A 24,150-nucleotide genomic window follows, 5' to 3' on the forward strand; every position below is an offset into this window, starting at 1 on the left:
CGGAAAGGGGCCATGTTGACTGAGGGCAAAGTCAATTCCCGTTCTCGCCTTCCGGTCGGCGTGAGACTCCGGAAGTGATACCGTTTTGGCGGAAATGCGGTTTACTTGCTGATGCGAAGAGATGGCTGCTGCCAGTTTGGCTGTTTTTTGCGGAAGAGTCTCAGCCGCTTTGAAGGCTTCTACGTCGTTAATAAATTCTCAGGCCCTTGCTAGCACAGGGTAAGTTATTTGAGGAGCAGGTCTGTCCACCTCCCCAACTGTGGATCTTGTTTGGTTGTTGACATGCTGAAAACGCTTTGGGCTGGGAAGGCCGCTTTGATGGCTGGACGCGAGCCCACCTTCGTGAAGAGTCAGTGACCTTGGAGGAGTCTATCACCTGCGACATGTCCGTGTCTTCCTCAAACATTTTGTTGCCACCTACTATGGACCAAGCAGTTCTCAGGGTCTGTAGAAACCCAGTATTTGTTTAATTAAATGTGGAGGTACAGCAGCATCCTGCTTGACTGGGTGAGTTTTTAAAAAAATTCACTGAAGAGCCTTTGGTTGTGTAACTGAGCGCTCTGTCAGGTTTCGATAGATTAAAAAAGGGGGAAGGGAATGTGTACTCCCAGAGCCTGTCAAAAAGAGGTGTTCAGTAAATTTTGAGTGAATGAAAGCCGAGTGAACTGAAAGTCGCCTTGCAGGTGTGAGAAAAGAATATACTACACACGGTGGTTATTTCTAGAAAGACCGCTTGTCTTCTGGACAGACAGATCATGTTTGACGTTAAGCTGTACGATTACCTCCCTGTTATTAGCTTTTGTTTTTAATGAGTTGAATTTTATAAATTATTGGGGTTTTTTTCCCAAAAGGAAGTAATGTGTGTGCTCTTGAATCCAGCACAGTTATTGGGCATCTCTCAGCTATAATGTAATTCCTTACGTTAACCTCAGAGATAAGCAGTGGTTTTGGATTTGTTTTTTTTTTTATTTGCAGAGATTCAGGAGTTGTAACTTGAAAAGTGGCATACTTGAACCAATTGTCTCTTCCATCTCGTCATCCTTTTTCCTTAAAAATAAGTTAGATTTTTATCATTACTATTAAGTTATCCATTTACAGACACTTTGGAAAATAAGGGCTTCCCTAGTAAAGCGTCTGCCTGCAATGCAGGAGACCCGGGTTCGATTCCTGGGTCGGGAAGATCCCCTGGAGAAGGAAATGGCAATCCACTCCAGCACTCTTGCCTGGAAAATCCCATGGACAGAGGAGCTTGATAGGCAACAGTCCATGGGGTCGCTAAGAGTCGGACAGGACTGAGCGACTTCGCTTTCACTTGGAAAATAAGGTAAAGTGTTTTGAAAAGAAAGTAAATATCAACTATGGTTTTTACCATCCAGAGAGAAACAAGTTTTCTTCTTTTTCACTTTCAGAATATACACATACATGTAATTTTAAAATAAAGTCAGGATCATACTTAACATACATGCTTTTTTCTTTTCTACCCTTGTTTCACCAACTTTTTTTTTCAGTTTCAAACCAAAAGAAAAGTTGTAAAAGTGGTACAAAGAATAACCATATACTCATCACTTATATTAATCACTCCCCAGTATTTTGTCACATTTTTTATACTTTTTATATCTGTGCTTTTATTCTTCTGAAATATTTGAGGTGTGTCAAAATTGCAAGCATCGTGACATTTCAGCATGAATTTCCTGAAAATTACAAGAGATGTCTTAACCACAATATTACAATGATCACACTGGGAATATTTTTTCTTTCTTAATTTTTTAATTCACCGTCCAATCAGTGATCATTTATCATGTTAATTGTCATATATTTTTAGTCTAATTTAATCCAAAACAGTTTCTTTTTCTCCCTTTCATGTTATTAATATTTTTTAATAAGGTCAACCTTTTTAGAATATTCCTTCATTGGGATTTGTCTGCTTGTTTGTTCATCATTAGATTCAGGTTCGATTTTTTTTTTTTGGTAGGAATACAGCACTTGTGATACATTTCATTATTGTATTTTAAATTATTTCTCCAGGTCATTAAATATTGTTTATAGGTATAACTTTTAGATTGCTACATAATAAATTATCATACAGATGCACAATAATTATTTTAACCATTTCCAAGTTGCACATTTACATTATTGTCAGCTTTTTGTTATCATATATAATGCTTTAATAGACTTACAATCACCACAGTAGACATTTTGATTTATCAGTTCCCATATGTGATTATTTTCCTTGGTTGAAATTTCTAAATCCAGTGAAATTACTGGCTTAAAGGAGGAATCATTGGGCCTCAGATGTGTTGCAAAATTAAAATTCAGAATGCTTGTATCTACTTATATGCCCACCAGGAGCATATGAAGGAGCTAAAAATGTTACTGTAAAATATAATTAGTCAATATATTATCTCTGAAATTATGTTCTAAATTACAGGATAGTAGCATCTATACTGGGGATATTAAAAATAATTTATAAAGCATTTTATAAGTTCATTGTTTCTTGTGCAGAAACCCTAAGTTGGTTTTTTGACATTGTAAATGAGGAAATGATTCCATTTATTGCCTATAAAATCCAGATGTCATGAAACTTTAATCACTTGTTCTTATATGTTCAGTTGCAGGTTTTCTCTTAGTCTGTTGACTAAGAATACACCAAATGTCACATCTTTTCACCAGTGTAGATTACTTCATACCACATTGTCTAGGAGAGGACTGGAAGAATTTTTTGATGACCCAAAGAATTGGGGGGAAGAAAAGGTGAAATCTGGTGAGATATTTGGGTTGACCAGTATTAAATATATTTATTAAACCTTCTATCATATTTGGATTAATTATCCAGTTTGGGAATTACTTATGTTATTTTCTTTTTTCAGTTCCTTTGGGAATATCTGTTAGAGAAAAATAGAAGGACAGTATAATAGTAAGCTATTGCTTGGCAGATTGACAAAAGGTTTAGAAGAGAAGTGGGTTGAAATTATTAACTGAAGTGAGGTTTGGGGTTTGTTTTTGATTTCACTTTTTTAGAGATAATTGAATATTAATTTATAAGAATAGTAAGTATTTTAACATTAGACTGAAAATATATTTTATACTAATACTGACATGTTTTGAATGCTATTGCCAGTCACATTACTAATATCTAATTTAATCACAATTAAGTCCTAATTATATATTATACTATAGTATAGAAAGCTATTATATATTTTATAGATAAGGAAACAGGTTTAGAGAGATTAAGTAATTTGTCAAAGGACATGTAACTAGAAAATTATTTCACATTATGAGTTTATCACTTTAATAGGAGCTTCATGGACCTGTCAGCAATTAAGGAACAAAAGTAATGAAGATTTACATAAACTTTGGTAAGTATACTGAGTGCATTAACATCTTAAGAGTTTGAGGCAGTTATAGAATAATAATGAGATATAAACTTTATCTGATGTAAGACATTAAGTGAAATGATTTATAGTACTGTTGGTGATATATAAGATAATTGAAATTTTTTATAAATACTCCAGAGGTTAAGTTACATTATGAGAGACGTGTCAGAGTGAGTTGGGAGTTTAGAAGTTTTATTGTAACTGCTACCAGTCATACTAGCACTTTTATACTACCAATTCCAGGAAACTAATAAGAGAATGGGGATGAATTGGCCACATGTCGGTCTTCTTCCTGTTTATTATTTTGCATGGCCCGGAAACTTTAGCTTAATTGCTGTGAGAAGGTGTGTAGGAGGATGCACTTAACTAGGAATTTAGGTAGGTTTTGCTGGCAGGTTCTCCTGATGAATTAGAGTTGAGAGGATTTAAGACAGTTGATTTGTATATCTACATATATTGAATATAAATTGAGGTATGATTGACATAACATTATATTCATTTTGGATGTGCAGTGTAATGCTTCAGTATTGGTATATATTGCAAAATGATTACACAATAAGTCCAGTTAATACTGTCACTGTACATAGTTACAGCAATATTTTTTCTTTGTGGTGAGGATTTTCAAGATCCATTCTCTGAGGTACTTTGAGTTATGCAATATAGTATTACTAACTATAGTCACCATGCTGTACCTTATATCCCTATGACTTTTTCCTTTTATAACTGGAAATTTGTACCTTTTGACCCCACCCGCTGCATTCATTGACTATATTTAGCCCAAAGATATATTTGTTTGGACTGTACTGTGTTTTAAAAATTGGGAATTTTCACACAAAAATAAGGACTTCTGGCTCTTCTTGTAAAATCAGACCTGTGGTGTTGCAGCACTGAACCTACATTCCTACATGTAGGTCACCGACATGGGGACACTTGGCTGGTCTAAATGGAGCAGTGCCTACCACTTCTTACCCATCTTGTTCTTTCACCAAGCCCCCTTCACTCAGCACTGCTATTTTTCCAGGCACTGTAGTAGGCAGTTAAAGTTTTATCCCTTGATTTAAAGGGTGGTTTATCTTTCATGGCAGATTAAAGAACTGTAAGATGCTTATAAGATCACTAATACTACAGGCTTGTTCTTGTGATACAATAAGAAATAATATACTTTGTCTTTTGTCTCTGATGGCTTAACACATAGCTCCTTAATTCCTTGTAATTGCCTGAGTGATGTAAGTGTCTTTTGTTCTAATTAAACAACTCTCAGAGTTGAAGTGGGCAGGGAGGGCATTGTTGCACAGCTTCAGGAAAGACCAAGGCATGATTAGAGGGTGAAGAATTCAGCCTCACTACCATGCCCACCTCTGGGGGGAGTTGGTGGGGGAGGGTCTAGAGATTGAGTTCAGTCACCAGTGGTCAGTGATTTAATCAGTCATGCCCACATGATTAAAAGACCCTAAACAACTAGGTTTGGAGAGCTTCCAAGCTGGTAAATACATGGAAGTTCTGGGAGGGTGTTGTGCCCTGAGAAGGCAGGGTAGCTTTGCACTCCTCTATTTCTTGTCCTGTGCATCTCTTCCACCTGGCTGTTTCTGAGTTGTATCCTTTATAATAAACCAGAGAGTAAAGTGCTTTCCTGAATTCTGTGAGCTCTTCTATCAAATTATCAAACCCAAGGAGAGGGTTTTTGGAACCCCTAACTTAGAGCAGGTCTATATGTAAGGCCTAGAAATCATTATTGGCATCTAAAGTGGGGCAGTCTTTCTTGTGGGACTGAATCCTTAACGTTTGTGGAATCTGGCACTAACTTCAGGTAGTATCAGAGGAGTTGGAAAAGTTGTGTTAGAAAAGACAACATAAGAAGGAAAAACCCTCATTTGGTGTCAGATATGTTACATGTAACACAGCACAGATTCATTATAAAAACTGTGTTGTCTTAGAACATGTTTACTGCCGCTTATTGGTAAAGGAATAGTTAAGGTAGTTTCAGTCCATCCTAGCTAAAACCAAATCATTTATCTTCTGCCACTTTCCCGCCCCAAATTGTCTTCTTCCACACCAAAAAGTAGCCTAGTTCCTTTGTGTCATGTTCTGTGCCCCCCACGTTTATTTCCTTTCTTCCAGCTCTACTTCTCAGTCGAACAGAATTTATTCACAAAACTCATGTCCATTCAAGCTTTGCCACTTCATGTTTTGATCTCAGTATTTGTGTTTGCTTTGGTTTTCTTTCCAGCCTAGCTTATCCCATCCCTTTGATGCTTTCCCTGACCATCTCGGCCAGAAGGAGCGTCTCATCTCTCCCACTTAATTCTCTGGTACTTGTTGTCTATACCACTTAATAAACCACAGCACATTGCAGTTGTGGAGGGGGCATATGGGCTAAAAATAGAATGGATTTATACACAGGGAGTTCACAATTTGATTTAGCTGAATTAGCTACGTGCCCTCCAAATACCTTACTTGTCTTAGCTTTAGTTTCTTCATTTAGAAAGTGGAAATGATTCCAGCCTCAGAATTATTGTGAGAATTCAGTGAAATAAATGTATATAATGTGCTTAAAATAGGAACTGAACAGGTGTTAGTTGCCTTCCATCTGCTCTTCCATTTGGAATGTAAGGACTATATTTTATGCTTGTTTGTAACTTCTGATACTTCCTTAATACAGCATGTGGCACTTGGAAAATTTAGTGAACAAATGAATGAGACTAGATATAGCTCTGTTTAAAAGGATTATGCTAAAGGACTTTTGAGTACAGATTATTAATTTTGATGTCAAAATCCACAATTGTATTAATATAACACAGAATAGCATTACTAGTTCTGTTTTTGATACAGGTATGTTCTCCTGAAAGAAAGAAACATGCTCCTAACTCTAGAGCAGGAAGCTAAGCGGCAGAGGCTGCCAATGCCAAGCCCGGAGCGCTTAGAAAAGGTGAGATTTGTGGGAGTCTGGAGACTGCTGAGTGTGGGGTAAACTAAAAGGTGTAAGCGTATGGTTCCTACAATTCTTGGCAAGTAAGTTTCTTTCTATTTCTGCTTGATTTTTAGGAAATCTACATTCTTAAGCAACTATTACTACTATCTAATTTAGAACATTTCCATCCTCCCAAAAGGAAATCTCAGACCCATCTTCAGTCATTCCCATTTCTACTTACAACCCCCAAATGTGCATGGACCTATCTTAGGTAGATCTCTAGGAGTCAAATTGCTGTGTTGTGTGCTAAATCTGTGTTTAACATTTTAGGAAGCAGTCCAACTGTTTTCTGAAGTACCTGTACCATCTTAGATTTCTAGTTCTGGTTTAACTACTTCTGCACCCACTAGGTCAAATTTGTTTAATGCTTTTTTAATAATTGGTATAAAAAACCTATAACAGAAGTGTTATCATCTTAACCATCTTTTAAAAATATCTATTTATTTTTGCCTGCTCTGGGTCTTTGTTGCTGTGCAGGGACTTTCTCTAGTGGCAGTACATGGGCTTCTCTTTGCTGCAGCTTCTCTTGTTGCGGAGCACGGGCTCTTGGGCACGTGGGATTCAGGAGTTGTGGCTCATGGGCTTAGTTGCTATGCAGCATGTGGGATCTTCCCCGACCAGGAATCAGACCAGCGTCCATTGCATTGTTGCAGGGCAGACTCTTAACCACTAAACCCCCAGGGAAGCCCCATCTTAAACATTGTAATTAAGTTTTTAAATTATAGTTGATTTATAAAATTGTTTCAGGTGTACACCATAGTGATTCAGTTTTTTATATATTTTTTTTCTTTTTTTTTCCAGATTGCTTCCCATTATAGGTTATATAGAAATTGAACATAATTTCCTATGCAAGACAGTAAATCCTTGTTGCTTATCTATTTTATGTATAGTAGTTTTTGTCTGTTAATTCCATATTCCTTATTTACTTTTCTCCCCACCCCCTCTCCTCTTTGGTAACCATAAGCTTGTTTTCTGTGTCTGTGAGTGTGTTTCTGTTCCATATTAGAGTCATTTGTCGTATTTTTTAGATTCCACATGTAAGTGATATCATAATTGTCTTTTTCTAACTTCACCAAGTATATTTCCTAGGTTCACCTATTTTGCTATAAATGACAGTATTTCATTCTTTATTGTGTCTGAGTAATATTCCATTGTGTTGTTTGTGTGTGTATACATATATATCGTATCTTCCTAGGCCAGTTGTCTGTTGGTGGGCACTTCAGTTGCTGCCATGTCCTGGCTGTTGTAAATAGTGCTGCTGTGAACATTGGGGGTGCATGTATCGTTTCAAATTACAGTTCTTTTTTCCAGAAATATACCCAGGGGTGGGATTGCTGGGTCGAATGGTAGTGCTGTTTTTAGGTTTTTTTTTTCTTAAGGAAAATTATTTTCTGTAGTGGCTGCACCAGTTTACATTCCTACCAAGAGTTTTGAAGGGTTCCCTTTTCTCTGCACCCTCTGCAGTATTTATTATTTGCAGACATTTTGATGGTAGCCATTCTGGCCAGTGTGAGGTGATACCTCACTGTGGTTTAGACTTGCTTCTCTTTAGTCATTAGGGATGTTGATCGTCTTTTCATGTGACTGTTGGTCATCTGTTTGTCTTTGGAGAAATGTCTATTTAGGTTTTCTGCCCATATTTTGATTGGGTTGTTTTTTTCGATATTGAGTTATGTGAGCTCTTTTGTATTTTGGATATTAACCTCTTGTCAGTCCCATCACGTACGAATATTTTCTCCGGTTCCATATGTTGTCTTTTCATTTTGTTGTTGGGCAAAAGCTTTTACATTTGATTATGTTCCATTTGTTTAGTTTTGCTTTTATTTCCTTTTCCTTGGGAGACTGACCTATGAAAATATTGCTACAATTTATGTCTGAGAACATTTTGCCTGTGATTTCTTCTAGGGGTTCTATGATGGCATGTCTCTTTATTTAGGCCTTTAAACCATTTTGAGTTCATTTTTCTTATACAGTGTATTTTTTATATGGTGTATGAGTTATTTTAGTTTTTGCTACTCTTCTGAGAAATTCCTTCTCTTTCTTTTCTAAATGGTAATCTTGCAGGGTGGAGTACCTAGGTTGCCGGATTTTCACCTTTCAGGGCTTGAGTATATCGTGCCACTCCCTTCTGGTGTTATGGGAGCTCCATGAGTTTTTGAGTAACTGACTTCTCTCTTGCTGCCTTTAAAATTCTTTTAAGTTTTGCCATTTTAATTATGGTATGTCTTAGTTTGGGTGTGTTTGGGTTCCTCTTGTTTAGGACCCTCTCTCTGTGCTTCCTGTACCTTGATATCTGTTTCCTTCTTTGGGTTTAGGGAGTTTTCATTGGTAATATTTTCAAATAATGTTTTTTGATTCCCTTCTCCCTCTCTGTTTTCAGAATCCCTGAATCTGTTAGGATTCAGAATCCCTGTTATGTGCAAGTTGGAACACTTGGTGATCATCCCATAGACCTCATATGTTGCTTTCATTTTTTTCATTTGTCTGTCTGCTGTTTTGATTGGGTGTTTTCCATTTTTCTGTCTGTCTTGGCAGATTGCCCAGCAGGCTAGAGGGCTTGACTCCTCATGTAGGACCCTAGGACTGGCATGGGAGTGCCCAAATTGTGGGTTGATCCACTCCCTCTTCAGGTTGAGGGTCTGCCCATGAGGACCTGCTCTTCCTTTCAGATCCCTGCCAGGGGCATAGATACTGGACCTGAGGCCTTCTCCCTGGTTACATGGAGATCTTCATGCAGCTTTGGTTATACAGGAGATCTGCCACTTTCCAGCTGGTTTTCTGTGAGAATTTTTCCACGTTATGTGTTTGTTGGGGGAGATGAGTTCCACTTCCTCCTCCTCCACCATCTTGTTTCCCCTCCTGTAGTTCAGCAATATTAAGTGATATTAAGTAATATTAACATTACTGTGAAAAGGTCAACAGTTATTTAAGTTAGGTTTTCTTCATCATTAAAAAGAAATCATTTGGTGTCTTTTATTTCCATTCCTTGAGGCAATCAGTTCAGTTCAGTTCAGTCGCTCAGTCGTGTCCGACTCTTTGCGACCCCATGAATCGCAGCACGCCAGGCCTCCCTGTTCATCCCCATCTCCTGGAGTTCACTCAGACTCACGTCCATCGAGTCCGTGATGCCATCCAGCCATCTCATCCTCGGTCGTCCCTTTGTCCTACTGCCCCCAATCCCTCCCAGCATCAGAGTCTTTTCCAATGAGTCAGCTCTTCGCATGAGGTGGCCAAAGTACTGGAGTTTCAGCTTCAGCATCATTCCCTCCAAAGAAATCCCAGGGTTGATCTCCTTTAGAATGGACTGGTTGGATCTCCTTGCAGTCCAAGGGACTCTCAAGAGTCTTCTCCAACACCACAGTTCAAAAGCATCAATTCTTCAGCGCTCAGCCTTCTTCACAGTCCACCTCTCACAGTTTTTCTTCATCATTAAAAAGAAATCAGTTGGTGTCTTTATTTCCTTTCCTTGAGGCAATCAATCCTGTGTATTTCCTATATATCCATCAGAATTTTTCTCTGCATGTAGAAATGTGCCTGATTATTTTTATTTACATACATTTATTTATATTGTATATACTCTTTTGAGACCTACATGTTCTACTAATATATTTTAGAAATTTTCCCACATCAGTAAATGCTGATCTGCAATTATTTCTTCCATGTAGAGGTTTTATTTAGTTAGGTTTGTTTGTTTATCCATAGAGTGCTTTCAAGGTCAGCTGTTTATTAATGTTTTTTCCATTCCATAGTAAGTCAGTGAGACTGGAACCCAGCTTTTTGTAATTGCTTCAGTCTTGCTTCCTAACCTCAACTGCTTCAGGTTTCTTTCTCCACACTGCTCACCACTATTAGGATCTGGGTATCCCTGCAGAGGGTCAAAGAAGGGGTGGGATAAAATCTCAGTTATCTACCCTAATTATGGAGAAGTTTAATCTGCCTTTATAAAAATTAAATTGCATCATATTTGGGGTTTTTTAAACTTTATTTTGATAAAATATGAGACTGACAGAAAAATTATGAGAACAATACAAAAAGGCCTCCTTCAGCCAGATTCCCTGTGTGGATACTTAACCACATTTGCTTTATCCTTCTCTGCCTCCTCTCTACAAAAAGACATTTTTCCTCAACTGTTTGAGAATAAGTTCTATATGTGATATCCCTTTACCTGTAGGTATTTAAATGTATATTGCCCTGCCCCCTCAAAAAAGTACAGATCTTATTGAAATTTCATGTTATCCTAATAAATCCTTTAAAGCAAAGAAAATCCTGACTGATGTGTTTTCAGTTTTCTCTCTTGAATCTCCTTTAATCTGATTACTCAGTCTTTCTTTGTGTTTCGTGCCATTGACATTGTTGAAGAGAATGGGCCGATTTGGGCTTGTATGATATTTCTCATGATAATAATCATGATTGGCAGGAATATCATAGATGTGATGCTGTATTCTTCACAGTGCATCAGGTGAGGAGGCATGCAGTGTTGATACATTCTGTTATTGAAGTTCTTAGCATTAGTAGTTTGGTTATTGTGGTGTTTAGGCTTCTTCACTGTATAGTTAACTAATTTTTCTTTGAGAACATGTAAATCCTCAAACTTGTACTCATTGGTTTTAGCATCCATTAATGATGATTTTTTTCCATCGGGATGGTCTTGATCCCTGTCTCCTGTACAATGTCACGAACCTCCGTCCATAGTTCATCAGGCACTCTGTCTATCAGATCTAGTCCCTTAAATCTATTTCTTACTTCCACTGTATAATTATAAGGGATTTAATTTAGGTCATACCTGAATGGTCTAGTGGTTTTTCCCTATTTTCTTCAATTTCAGTCTTAATTTGGCAATAAGGAGTTCATGATCTGAGCCACAGTCTGCTCCCAGTCTTGTTTTTGTTGACTGTATAGAGCTTCTCCATCTTTGGCTGCAAAGAATATAGTCAATCTGATTTTGGTGTTGACCATCTGGTGGTGTCCATGTGTAGAGTCTTCTCTTGTGTTGTTGGAAGAGGGTGTTTGCTATGACCAGTACATTTTCTTGGCAAAACTCTATTAGTCTTTGCCCTGCTTCATTCCGCATTCCAAGGCCAAATTTGCCTGTTACTCCAGGTGTTTCTTGACTTCCTGCTTTTGCATTCCAGTCCCCTATAATGAAAAGGACATCTTTTTAGGGTGTTAATTAAGAGAAAAGCAAAGGAGAAAAGGAAAGATACAAGTATCTCAATGCAGAGTTCCAAAGAATAGCAAGGAGAGATAAGAAAGCCTTCTTCAGCGATCAGTGCAAACAAATAGAGGAAAAGAACAGAATGGGAAAGACTAGAGATCTCTTCAAGAAAATTAGAGACATCAAGGGAACTTTTCATGCAAAGATGGGCTCGATAAAGGACAGAAATGGTATGGACCTAACAGAAGCAGAAGGTATTAAGAAAAAGTGGCAAGAATACACAGAACTATACAAAAAAGATCTTCACGACCAAGATAATCACGATGGTGTGATCACTTACCTAGAGCCAGACATCCTGGAATGTGAAGTCAAGTGGGCCTTAAAAAGCATCACTACAAACAAAGCTAGTGGAGGTGATAGAATTCCAGTGGAGCTATTTCAGATCCTGAAAGATGATGCTGTGAAAGTGCTGCACTCAATATGCCAGCAAATTTGGAAAACTCAGCAGTGGCCACAGGACTGGAAAAGGTCAGTTTTCATTCCAATTCCAAAGAAAGGCAATGCCAAAGAATGCTCAAACTACTGCACAGTTGCACTCATGTCACACACTAGTAAAGTAATGCTCAAAATTCTCCAAGCCAGGCTTCAGCAATACATGAACCATGAAATTCCAGATGTTCAAGCTGGTTTTAGAAAAGGCAGAGGAATCAGAGATCAAATTGCCAACATCCGCTGGATCATGGAAAAAGCAAGAGACTTCCAGAAAAACATGTATTTCTGCTTTATTGACTATGCCAAAGCCTTTGACTGTGTGGATCACAATAAACTGTGGAAAATTCTGAAAGAGATGGGAATATCAGACCACCTAACCTGCCTCTTGAGAAACCTATATGCAAGTCAGGAAGCAACAGTTAGAACTGGACATGGAACAACAGACTGGTTCCAAATAGGAAAAGGAGTACGTCAATGCTGTATATTGTCACCCTGCTTATTTAACTTATATGCAGAGTACATCATGAGAAACGCTGGGTTGGAAGAAGCGCAGGCTGGAATCAAGATTGCTGGGAAAAATATCAATAACCTCAGATATGCAGATGACACCACCCTTATGGCAGAAAGTGAAGAGCAACTAAAAATAGCCTCTTGATGAACGTGAAAGTAGAGAATGAAAAAGTTGGTTTAAAGTTCAATATTGAGAAAATGAAGATCATGAAGGGGACGACAGAGGATGAGATGGCTGGATGGCATCACTGACTCGATGGACGTGAGTCTGAGTGAACTCCGGGAGTTGGTGATGGACAGGGAGGCCTGGCGTGCTGCAGTTCATGGGGCCACAAAGAGTTGGACATGACTGAGCGACTGAACTGAACTGAATGATGATTCATGCCTCAATCAGTTATTACTATGTTTGCTAAATGGTGATTGTCTAATTTCATTGTTCATTCTACATTGTTAGCTTTCTTCTGTAAGGAAGGGCTTTTCTTTTCTCCATTTCTTCCTATCTTCCTTTCCCTTTTTTTCTTTGATTCATGGATTCCAACCTGATTCAGTACCTTTAGTATTGTCATTCCATATTTGGCCAGTGTGGGTTCCTTCTAGCTGGCCTCTGTGTTCTCATCAGTCTTTGATGAGGAATAGCAGGATATGCTGGATTCATCTTGTACTTTTTCTGCCTCAACCCTGGAATCAGTCATTTTACAGAGGAACCCTGCTTCCTTTGAGTGGAAAATGGTATATTTAGAAACTAAGGTCTGAGTTGTGGTACATGTTTTCATTGCTGCAAAACATTTGTAAAGTAATGTGATTTTATTTTTAGATATGTTTGCCAACTCTGCTTTTAAGGAAAGTTATGCTTCAGAGACTCTTTCAAGTGGATTGGCTGTTTATAAATAGCTCATTGTTTGTTTGATGAAAAAACTCTTGCTAGAATGGTGCTGTTCTAAGACTTTTAAACTTCAATAGTGGATGATCCCTCTCCTTGCTTTAAAAGATATATTTTAGAGGTAAACTTCAGCCCAGTAGATGATATGTATAGTATTTTCTTAATTAGTAGAATTTAAAATATATAAAGTTTTCTCCAGATAAACTGAAACTGATAATTTTTAACATCAAATGTATGCAATTTTCTCAGCACTTTTGTGACATACTACTAATGAAAATTTATCAAGAAAAATTTTAAAAGAATTATGCTCAATTTAAGATATAAGCTGAAACTTTGGGAACTATACAGGGACACTCTTGCCTCTGGGAAAGTTATAAACTAGAAAAGAAAGCTCTTTGAGAGTGACTTTTTTGAATGAGGTGTATCTAATTGATACTTCTGATTTTCTTTCTTATCTGTTAGCATTAACATGAATAACTGGATGTTAGCTCTGTGTTCTTGGTAGCCATTTATTTTCAGTCTGTGAGCTAACATTAGATTTCAGTTAGGAGCCTCAGCTCTGACCTTGGGCACTCTTTAATGTAGTCAGTCAGCAGCCAGGTTTACTGAGTTCCTGAGGGTCAGAGACTTTGTATTAGGCTCTGATCACTGTGGTCCCTTTGCTCCTCTGTTTGTCCTCAAAATAGGATTTGTTGTTCTTACCCATCTTTTATTTCTCATGAATTTTGTAGAAAATCATATGGTTGAAAGGAAGTAGCATGTGGATTCAGCTATTCAGTGTGGCTTTGAGTTAAGCAGGTCAAAATATCTGAGTATTTGGGACACATTGACTAATTAAGGCCAGAACATAGGTTTTAATATTTTCAAAGTCACTAATTGTTATCATTTTGTAATAATAGCTCATTGAGTTTTGAAATGATGAGTCAAATTGGGTTTCCAAAAAGAATCTGTGCAAGTGTATCCTACTCAAAAAAAGTAACATACGGAAATTTGAGCTCAGTAGATTTTTAATTAAACTAAACTTTAAAAAAGTTACAGAAAGTGATACTACAGACACCTATGTATATGTGTACCTAAGCCAAAAATATTTTTAGAAAATATTTGACAGAATGGTTCTTTGACAAAAAGATTCATCATAGATTTTCTGTAGCATAGTCCTTATGTGTTCTCTTTCTTTGGAATTCTATCATGGATGATTGTTGAAACTGTATTTTTGTATTCTTTTCTCAGGTTGTAGATTCCATGGATGCATTAGATAAAGTTGTCCAGGAAAGGGAAGATGCTCTCAGACTTCTTCAGACTGGTCAAGAAAAGCCTAGACCCGGTGCTTGGAGAAGAGACATCTTTGGAAGAATCATCTGGTACATAGTAGCTCTTATGAGATGAGAGTGAAGTCCCATGCCTCATCCTCTGTCCAGTATCTTTTAAGAATATTTAGATACATTATAGAGATGTATCTAATATAAACAGAGGTCCCCAGATCCCTTTGGAACTTCAGGGTATGAATGAAGGTAGCTTTGTCAGGTATCCCTTGGCATCCCATTCCCATGGTTCAGTTATTTATGGGTTCTTCATAGGAGTGGTTCTTAATCTTATGTGAATCATATGACCTTTTGAGAATCTCATGAAAATTATAGATCTTTTCCTCAGAAAACTTTACATTGCACGTGTAATTTCAAAGGGTTATAAATCCCATGAAGTTCATTTTAGGACACACTTATCTTCTTCGCCCATTAAGAACCTAAAACTATTTTAAGAAGTTCTTGAGGAATAAGACCATGTGGATCAGGCTCAAGTTTGCCCCATTGCTCTTAGGTTAAGCCCTAGTCCAAATGTTGAAACAGTTTTCATTACATCTTTCCACTTCTGTGACATCTTGTCTCCTAGATCCAATTACAAAGTCCTGTGAGACTTCGGGAAAGAATCTGGTAATAAACATTCACACTGAGCTATGAGAAATTGAGAAGGCCCAGTGTATTCTGTCTTCCAGGGGCTTATTTGCATTTGGGTTGAACTGCTGAAAGGAAGCATCATTAGAAATTTAAACATCAGTCAGCAAGATGAGGAAGGAATTTTGGGTGGTTGGAGACCTCTGTACTCTTGAAATTACACTGCATAATAGTGCTTAAGCGTTTGGTAGATTATTTTATGTTTTTAATTAGTTTTATTTTTGGCTGAGCTGGGTCTTCTGTTGCTTCACATGGACTTTCTCTAGTTGCGACGAGTGGGGGTTCCTCTTGGCTGCAGTGTGTGGGCCTCTCGTGGTGGCTGCTTTTGTTGCAGGGCACAGGCTCTAGGCACGTGGGCTTCAGTAGTTGCAGCATGGGGGCTCAGTCGTTGTGGTGCACAGGCTTAGTTCTGCAGCATGAGGAGCCCTCCTGGTCCAGGGACCAAGCCTGTGTCCCCTGCATTGGAAAGTCCTGGTAGATTCTTTTAACTCCATGTAATTCTTTTAATGGAGTTTGTGGTAACAGGGCAGCTTGGAGCCAAATTTATGTGAATGGCTATGTAGTCTGTAACTGTGATCCAGTGCAGAAAAGAGAGGGCATCTGTAAGAGTGCTGATCTTGTTAAAGTTTTAAAATTCTTGCTTTTTAACTTTTCTGGAGTTAAAGAAGTGAACAAAGCAGTTATGTCATCTTATTAACCAATGTAGCTTATTAAAATTAAACATTACAATTCCAAAAGATTGGTTAAATGCCCTGAAATTAGGTCATTACTTTTTTAATTGAAATGTTTTCCAGTGTTATAGTATGAATTCAATTTCCTTTTTTCCCACTTAGCATTATTTTTTAGGTTTTGTTATGTTGAGGCATACATAGGTAGATACTTATTTATTACAGTGCAGTTTATTACATTTTAAAAACATAAAGTGCATACATGTATCAGTGTTTCAAATTATATGTGAATATACATGTATATGTGTACATATATAAAGTCAGTACATACATATATGTATGTAGGAAAATTACAAAATATATCTGGTAATGATACACTCCAATTTATGACTAGAAGCTATTGTGAAAGCAGAGAACTTAAGTTGTGTTTTTAAACTTTTATATATGTATTTTTAAAAGAGTGATCTGAAGCAAACATTGCAAAATATTAACCTTTGCAGTTTTACAGTGGCTTCATGAGTGTCTGATACCTCTTAGTTTAGAATGCTTCATAATGTAAACTGTATAAAAATGTTAAAATCTTTAAAAAGCCAACTACAATTTATTTTATTGAAAACATATCTAGTCCAAAGAAGGCTAAATCTGTAAAAAGTGAAAATCTGTTAGATGTTTTCTATAGAGTGATACCTTTTTGTTTTCTTGGCAGGCACAAGTTCAAGCAGTGGCCTATACCTTGGTACCTAAATAAAAGATACAACAGAAAACGATTCTTTGCAATGCCCTACGTGGAACGTTTTGTCAGGTGAGCACAAGTACCCTTAGCACTAAAACGTATCTTTACATCAGCTGGTGTGTGTTAAGCTTTTATATGACTAATACATTTCATTGTGGAAAAACTAGAAAAATAGGTTAAAAAAAAAAAAAGTCTTACATAATTTCACCATCCAGAAATAGCTGCTGCTAACATTTTAATATGTATCCTTTCAGAAGTTTTATTGTCTTTCTCTTCATCAATATATATAAGTAGTTTTAAAAATCTTTTTGTAATGTTAAAGTTCCATACACTTCAGCTGCATAGAATGTGAGCTCATGTTATTGCAGGAATGGTGAAATGAGAGGGTGCTTGGGTAAGGAAAGGACCCAGTTGTAGTATATCTGAATTCATGTTATCCTGAAGAATGGTGATTTCCAGATACTTCGCATAGCAGGTTTGTTATTGAACAGGGAGAAATAGGGCTTCTGTTGTAGTAGAGGAGTGAAATGGTTACAAGCTGAGAACTATAAAAACAAGATAAGATTTTTAGAAACAGCTATTTGAAAACACTGGATCCACATCTAAAAACAGACAGAAGCCTGAGAAGAGTTTTAATCCCCAGAATTGCAATTGAATGGGAAAAGAATTGCCAGTGTCTGCTTTCTGGGGTCAGGGTGCCACTTAACATCCAGGATTGTGGCTGCAGAAACAAGGTGGGGAAAATTGCCCGGTTACTGGCTAAAGGTGCTACAGATCAGAGTTCAAGGCAGAAAAGCAGCTGGAAATTTAAGGGGAAAATCTTAGCAGCACAAGAATCACAGCTTTTAACAACTGCCTTAGATAATGCAGCCACCTTTCAGCATTGATTCTTTTAAAGACGAATCTTTTCCTCTCAAAGCTTGTTTCCATAATGAAAAAACAAAAGGACCTTCAAAAGCATAACCTGGCTAGCATGTGAGATGAGCACAATTGTACGATAGTTTGAACATTCCCTGCATTGCCCTTCTTCAAGATTGGAATGAAAACTGACCTTTTCTAATCCTGTGACCACTGCTGAGTTTTCCAAATTTGCTGACATATTGAGTGCGGCACTTTAACAGCATCACCTTTAGGATTTTAAATCACTTATCTGGAATTCTGTTACCTCCATTAGTTCCCAGAAATGCTTTATATTCAGTGATTTAACTTCCTGCAAGAGTGTCTCCAGAATTTGTCCTTTCTACTCTCAATTTCTGCCCTAGTGCAATCTGTCTTCATCAAATTGAATTATTGAACATTCTCAAGAATAGTAAACCTTGGGCAGGGATATGTATAGTTGTGGCTGATTTTCATTGTTGTATGGCAGTTGAAATTCAATACCTTAACTGCATTGTTATATTTCAGTTTAAATACAGTAGAGGCCTGGCATCCATGAATTTATCATTTGCAATTTTGATCATTTCAAAATGACTTTAGAGGTCAACATTTTAGCTGAGGTATGAAGGCCTAATGCCCCAGGATGCTAATAGGTAGAGGCCAACTCAGTGGCAAGTCCAGCATGCACTAAGCATCATCTCTTAGCATGGTTTTCTCTCAGCATAGGGTAAATGATGCTAGACTGGGTGCTATTTGAAATTAGAGAGTTTTCTAAATGTCTCAGGATGTAGGACATAAAAAAAATCTAATGTATTCAATAAAATTACATTATTTGTAAAATAAAAGAGAAAGCCCAGTTTGTTGCAGACTCATGAAATGTGTTCTTACTTTCCAGTCAGAAAGTAGCAAAGAGAATTGGTGTAGGGTTATAGATGCAGTCAATTTCTTTGGCCGCACCAAATGGCATTTGGGATCTTAGTTCCCCAAATTGAACCTACAGTGGAAGCACAGTCTTAACCACTAGACCTCATGCTTATCTTTGACGTGTGTAGGTTTACAGTGGTTATTCAGGTTTAATAATAATCATGACACACCTAATACAGAGACTGGCACGATTGAGGTCTTTAAGTAATTGATTTAGACATATGTTGACAGTACCGAGTAACAGGGAAATCATTTTGTATAAATTGCTGTTATGCTTTTATTTCCCTAGATTGAGAATTGAGAAACAAGCTCGCATCAAAGCAAGGAAGATAAGTTTAGCACAAAAGAAAGAAAAGTTTCTTCAGGAAAAGTTTCCACATCTTTCTGAAGCCCAGAAGTCAAGTGCTGCCTAAGACATCTTAACCATAATTTACTATTTTGTTTTTCTTGGATTATATACAAAAGTAAATACTAAGTGGTTTATAAATAACTTGTATTTTTAGTCAAAGGACTGTCGACTGTTTTAACAGTTACTATGGCATGCTAATTTTGGAAGTGGTCAAAATCAGATAAAAAGTTCAGATTAAATTTCCATTTTATAAATTCTGTGTCTAAGCAGACTTTTAATTAACTGCCTGCATCTTAGAGTGGGAAAGTGATACCAGCTGCTCTTAACAAATAGGCAAGAAGGTAATTTTGGAGTTCAGGTAACCTTAACTACTATTGTTACTAGATGAAGGAGCTATGAATTCTGTTTAAATAAACAGTGGGTACAATGATAAACACCTTTAGTATTTAAAGTAGCAAGTTACAACACAGCAGTCCAAAAAAATATTTCTGGAATGGCTAGTAATTTTTATTTAATTTTAAAAGCCTAATGTAAAAAGCATAGGCAATAAAGTTTTACTAGTCAATAAAAAGCAATTCTACCAATCCACTGGTAATATACTAAACAGAGTTGGAAAGCATTTTACTGAAAGCAAAATATTTAGAGAAAATAGACATTTATACAAAATTATAAAATGCTTGTAATAAGAATAAGTGCATTTCAAGGAAAGCACAAACTTATTTTAATTTATAGAACCAGTTAAAGCCTTAAAAAATTTAAGTGGAATTGAAATATGCAAAAATGTATAAACATCCTACAAAAGATGGTTGTTCTTTTCCTGAGTATACTAAAGCTATGAAACGTAAGGTGACATAGAAGGTAGAGATTTGGGAACTTATCAAGGGCATTTCCTTTCTACACACTGCTTTCCTCCTTCTTCATATTCTTGTTTGGAAATCCACATCTGCTGAAAGGTGCCCTGTGAAAGAAAAGAAAAATTACATATATCTACCTTTCTATTGGGAACAAATTTTTAAAATATTTTCACAATTCTGAATCTTTTAAGAGCTCTTATACCTCTCCCCAAGTAGTACTCAAATTATACCCTTCTTATTTCTGCCCTCCTCTAGAATACCCAAAGACTATTTATACTGTCTTGAGGACTTAGAAAATGCTGGGAAAGGAAGATGAAGGAAGAGTTTAGCTATGATGGCTTGGTTAACAGCAACAACAGAAACTGCTGGAAGGCTTGATCCTAGTACAGTATTTATGCAATGTTCTAGCATTTGATTAACGGTAACATTGAGAACTCGGACTAGGATAAAGTTTGGCAAGCACACAAATGACAGTACACATGCACTATTCTAAATAAACAGAAGGTGAAAGGAGGAAAAGGACCGAAGGAGGAAGGATCCTGGACTGTGTTACTGCTAAGACGTGTAAGCAGGAGAAATCCGTTCCCTGTGACTACTCAAGTGGATTCGTACGTATTCAGTTTTGAACTAAGATCTGTTAGGAGACTAGAAATAAAACATAGACCAGAAACATATAAATGGGCAGTTAAAAACATTTAATAGTTAATAGCTTTTAAAAATATTTAGCGTAAGTACTCATTTACTTTGGCTGCTCTGAGGTGAAGGGGAAATTTTCCAAATTTAGGATACAGGTTAAGTGCAAGAATTTCCTCCTGATTTCAAGGTAGGAAGCCAGTCCAAGCAACATGCAAACCTCAATACCATGACTTCACCATCTGCCCCAGGAACCAATTCCTGACTTCTACCTCAGCAACAGGCCAGGGAGCAACCAGAATCTAAGAAGAATGATTTAATTTTAAGTGGGCTGCAGAATAAGTCCTGACCAGTGCCAATGTGAGTACTGTTAGAAGAGGCATGGATAAGTTAACAGATTCCCACCTTGGAGAGGGAAACTGTAATCAGACTGACAATACCCATTAATAAGGCAATGAGGCATTTTTGTCATTTCAGAATAGGTAAGACTATTTCAGAATAGGTAAGCATAGGTCCTCTACAAATGTGATAGATAAATGATGCACAGGAATTATTTTAGTCTTTTTACTAAATTTAGTATTTTAAGTGATACATTCAAGTTAAATAAGAATCTTAAACTATTTTGCAAAGTAGTTTATCTACTAACCAAAGAAGCTAGAATGGAGCCACCGATCCATGAACTAAACCTCCGTTCTACTGTCGTATTATTTGCAATCAGTTTCAACCGCATACTCTAAAACAAAAGAATAAGTATTAGTGTGATCAAATAGAACAGGGCCTCAACTTAGGAAATTCAATTTTGATGACATTAGTGGCTCTGGTTCAACCATTAATTATACATAATTATTTTGTAGTAGCTAGGTTAATAATAGGCATAGGTTGAACTACTGTATAGGATTTTAAAGTACTTTGGCTTGTGTAATTTAATAAATTATGAGAGGTAAATGGTAACCCACTCCAGTGCTGTTGCCTGGAGAGTCCCATGGACAAAGGAGCCTGACCATGGGGTCGCAAGGAGTCGGACAAGACTGAGTGACTTTACTCACTCACCTATAAACTTCAGAAAACTACATGCTAGAGAGTACAGTATTCAGAATTTCACCTTGAAACAGCAAATATGTATTTGAACACTTACTATATATCAAGTAGTGTGCTAACTACTTCATATATTATTTCATTTTATCAACACCAAGTATAATTATTACCCCAACTAGCTGCCCTTTCTGCAGTCGTCCTCAACTTTCTAACTTATTCTTTGGGCTTTCGTGCTATCTTGGTTCACCCCCTCCTCCCATTCCTTCTTGCCCCCATCCAAACCAAAATGCATTCTTTTCAGATTAGTGTTTCTGTTACGCTTGAACACCCTCTCGATAAACATGGTTTTATGGCTCAGCACTACCCCTATCTCACTTCCTGTATGGAGAGATCTCCTTACCTAGGAATTTGCTTCTGGGGATAGTTCTCAGATTGTTGATACTTACCAGTTACTCTATATATGAACATTCAGTTTGAGTCTGTGCTGCAGCAAGGGTGGAGTATGTAGAATGGGAAGGAGAGGTGCTGGGAGCAGAAGGGATGAACACGGGGTTTTGTAGGTGAGGAACTGGTCAAATCCTATTACAACGGATTTCATTAAATTTTAATTGCCTCCTAAAAGACAAAGATAGCATCTACCTGGTCTTGATCAGACCTTGGACAGCCCATGTCTATATTCATTATTCTGGGACTTTCTTTGAAATCTAAAGTACTAAATCAAGGTATATTCCAGATCAGTCTGTATCTCCAAAAATGTAAGGAGATGTCAATCTAGTGCCTGTATCAATACTTAAAAGACTGTGGCATCAGTAAAACATTCAAATACACAGCATCTATAGATTCTGTTAGGGCCCATCTAACCTCTAATAAATTTTTTAAAATGTAGTATTTATTGCAGAATACCTTACAGAAAACTACTTCATGGATGTTTAAAAATCTAAAAATGCCTGTTACTAATGTACCATGTACACCACCTTCTCTCTAAACCAGATTCTTCTATCCTTTTTGAAAGTTATCATAGTGTACCAAGGAATGTTTTTAATAAAACATAAAAGCTCTTCAGTCCTCTGCCAGATTTTACCCTGTAAATTTGCTATGTAAGTGATATGACTGGTACCTATCTTTCTGGGTTGAACTGTATCTTCCAAAGAGGTATGTTGATAATCCCCAGTTCCTGTGAATCTGACCTAATTTAGAAACAGTCTCCGAGAAGAGGACAGACCCACAGAGAGAATGCCATATGACGATGGAGATGGACACTGAAGTGCTATAACTGCAACCCAAGAAACGCCAAGGATTGTTGCCAAATCGTCAGATGACGGGAAGAGGGAAGGAAAAATTCTCTTCTGCAGGTTTCAGACAGCATGGCCCTGATAACATGTTGATTTCAGAATTCTAGCTTCCAGACTAAGAGGTAATAAATTTCTCTTGTTTTGAACCATCTACTTTGTGGCACTTTGTTACAGCAGCCTTAGGTCATAATACACCATCGGATTCATCTTTCCAACCATATAGCACACCCCACTTCTATACACACTACAAGCCAACTACTTCAAAATGTTAGAATATACCCTCTTCCCTTCGTATTTTTGCACGTATTTCACCTAGATGTTCTTTCATAAACTGTCAACCAACGGAACTCATTCACTGAAACAACTCTTCAGGAGGATTTCCTCTGACACTCCAGAGTGCTTGGCTGATGACATACTGAACCACTTAGCACATTACAGGTTTTCTTTTTCGCTGGTATAGTCCTCCTAGCTGACTAAGCCCTTGGTGAGAAGGGACTATATTTTCTATCCCTAGTGCCTAGCAGACTGTAGGCACTTAAGTATGGAATCAATGAATAAAATAAGATTCAAATAGTAATGGAGAGTAATGGGAGTAACTAATGTCATCTAGAAAAATTTTATTAATAAGGAGTATTAATACTATACCAGGCACACACAAGATACCATCAATCTACTGAAAAACAAACTGTATCTACATAGATTTTCCACCAGTAGGAGGATATATATGACTGAAAAATACCACTGAAGAACACACAACTTACTGGGGGTGTTTTCTGAGAGAGTTCTCTGTTCAACCTGTCAGTAAAGCTCTGTATTAGTGTGTTTCCTCCTGCCACTATCACGCTGCCATAGAGACCCTGGAATGAAACAAAAATAAATGAGCTCCAAATGTTTCCAACCATTTAAACACAACTACAGATAAAACTATGTGTTCCACTACAGTTTTTACTTTTTAAATTTTTTACTTCTATACAGACCAAGTTGTTTAATCCAGTGGTTCTCAATCCTGGCTGCACATTTGACTCATTTAGGGAGCATTTAAAACACTGGTGCTGGGGGCAATTAAATACAAATTTCTGGGGGTGGAGTCTAGGGAAAGTTTTGTGTTTGTTTGTTTAAAACTCTCCAGATGATTCGTGTATTAAAGTTTAAGAACCACTAATTTAAGGCAACTATTCTAAAATCCAATTGTAATTTTTTGGCAGATAGCAGCCAGTACTTGAGAAGTTTATTTCCTAATTACATCATCTCAGAGTTCTCATCTAGAAGCTATGGCATTTAAAATTGGACAGATTATGGTGGGCAATACATACTCTGACAATAGTCCTGGCCAAAATGACTGCTACCTTTCTCTTCTGCAGGGATGACCTTTTTCAAAATCTATATGCTGAGGCTTCCTCCATCAAAAACAAATTCCCAGTAGTAAGGAGTATGTGTGCTAAGTTGCTTCAGGTGTGT

General features: G+C 37.2%; 2 protein-coding genes across 2 annotated transcripts in view; one reads left to right on the forward strand and one right to left on the reverse strand.

Annotated features, from left to right (window-relative positions):
- The first annotated feature begins 103 nt into the window (after window positions 1–103).
- MRPL47 (mitochondrial ribosomal protein L47) lies at window positions 104–19,126 on the forward strand. Its single transcript, XM_052644083.1, has 7 exons — window positions 104–219; window positions 2,610–2,761; window positions 3,296–3,356; window positions 6,204–6,300; window positions 14,610–14,740; window positions 16,703–16,798; window positions 18,819–19,126. Exons 1-7 carry the CDS (start codon window positions 122–124, stop codon window positions 18,940–18,942), a joined length of 759 nt encoding a protein of 252 aa, XP_052500043.1. The 5' UTR covers window positions 104–121; the 3' UTR covers window positions 18,943–19,126.
- A 498-nt stretch (window positions 19,127–19,624) lies between these two features.
- The window catches only part of ACTL6A (actin like 6A), a 28,973-nt gene continuing 24,447 nt past the window's right edge, over window positions 19,625–24,150 (reverse strand). The window contains exons 12-14 of the mRNA XM_052640531.1: window positions 23,454–23,549; window positions 21,012–21,098; window positions 19,625–19,836 (exon numbers count right to left, since the gene is read on the reverse strand). Of these exons, the coding sequence (XP_052496491.1) occupies window positions 19,756–19,836; window positions 21,012–21,098; window positions 23,454–23,549 (264 nt within the window). The 3' untranslated portion in view covers window positions 19,625–19,755. The remainder of the gene's footprint in view (window positions 19,837–21,011; window positions 21,099–23,453; window positions 23,550–24,150) is intronic.

This window comes from Budorcas taxicolor, chromosome 1, assembly GCF_023091745.1.
Source record: "Budorcas taxicolor isolate Tak-1 chromosome 1, Takin1.1, whole genome shotgun sequence".
Lineage (NCBI taxonomy): Eukaryota > Metazoa > Chordata > Mammalia > Artiodactyla > Bovidae > Budorcas > Budorcas taxicolor.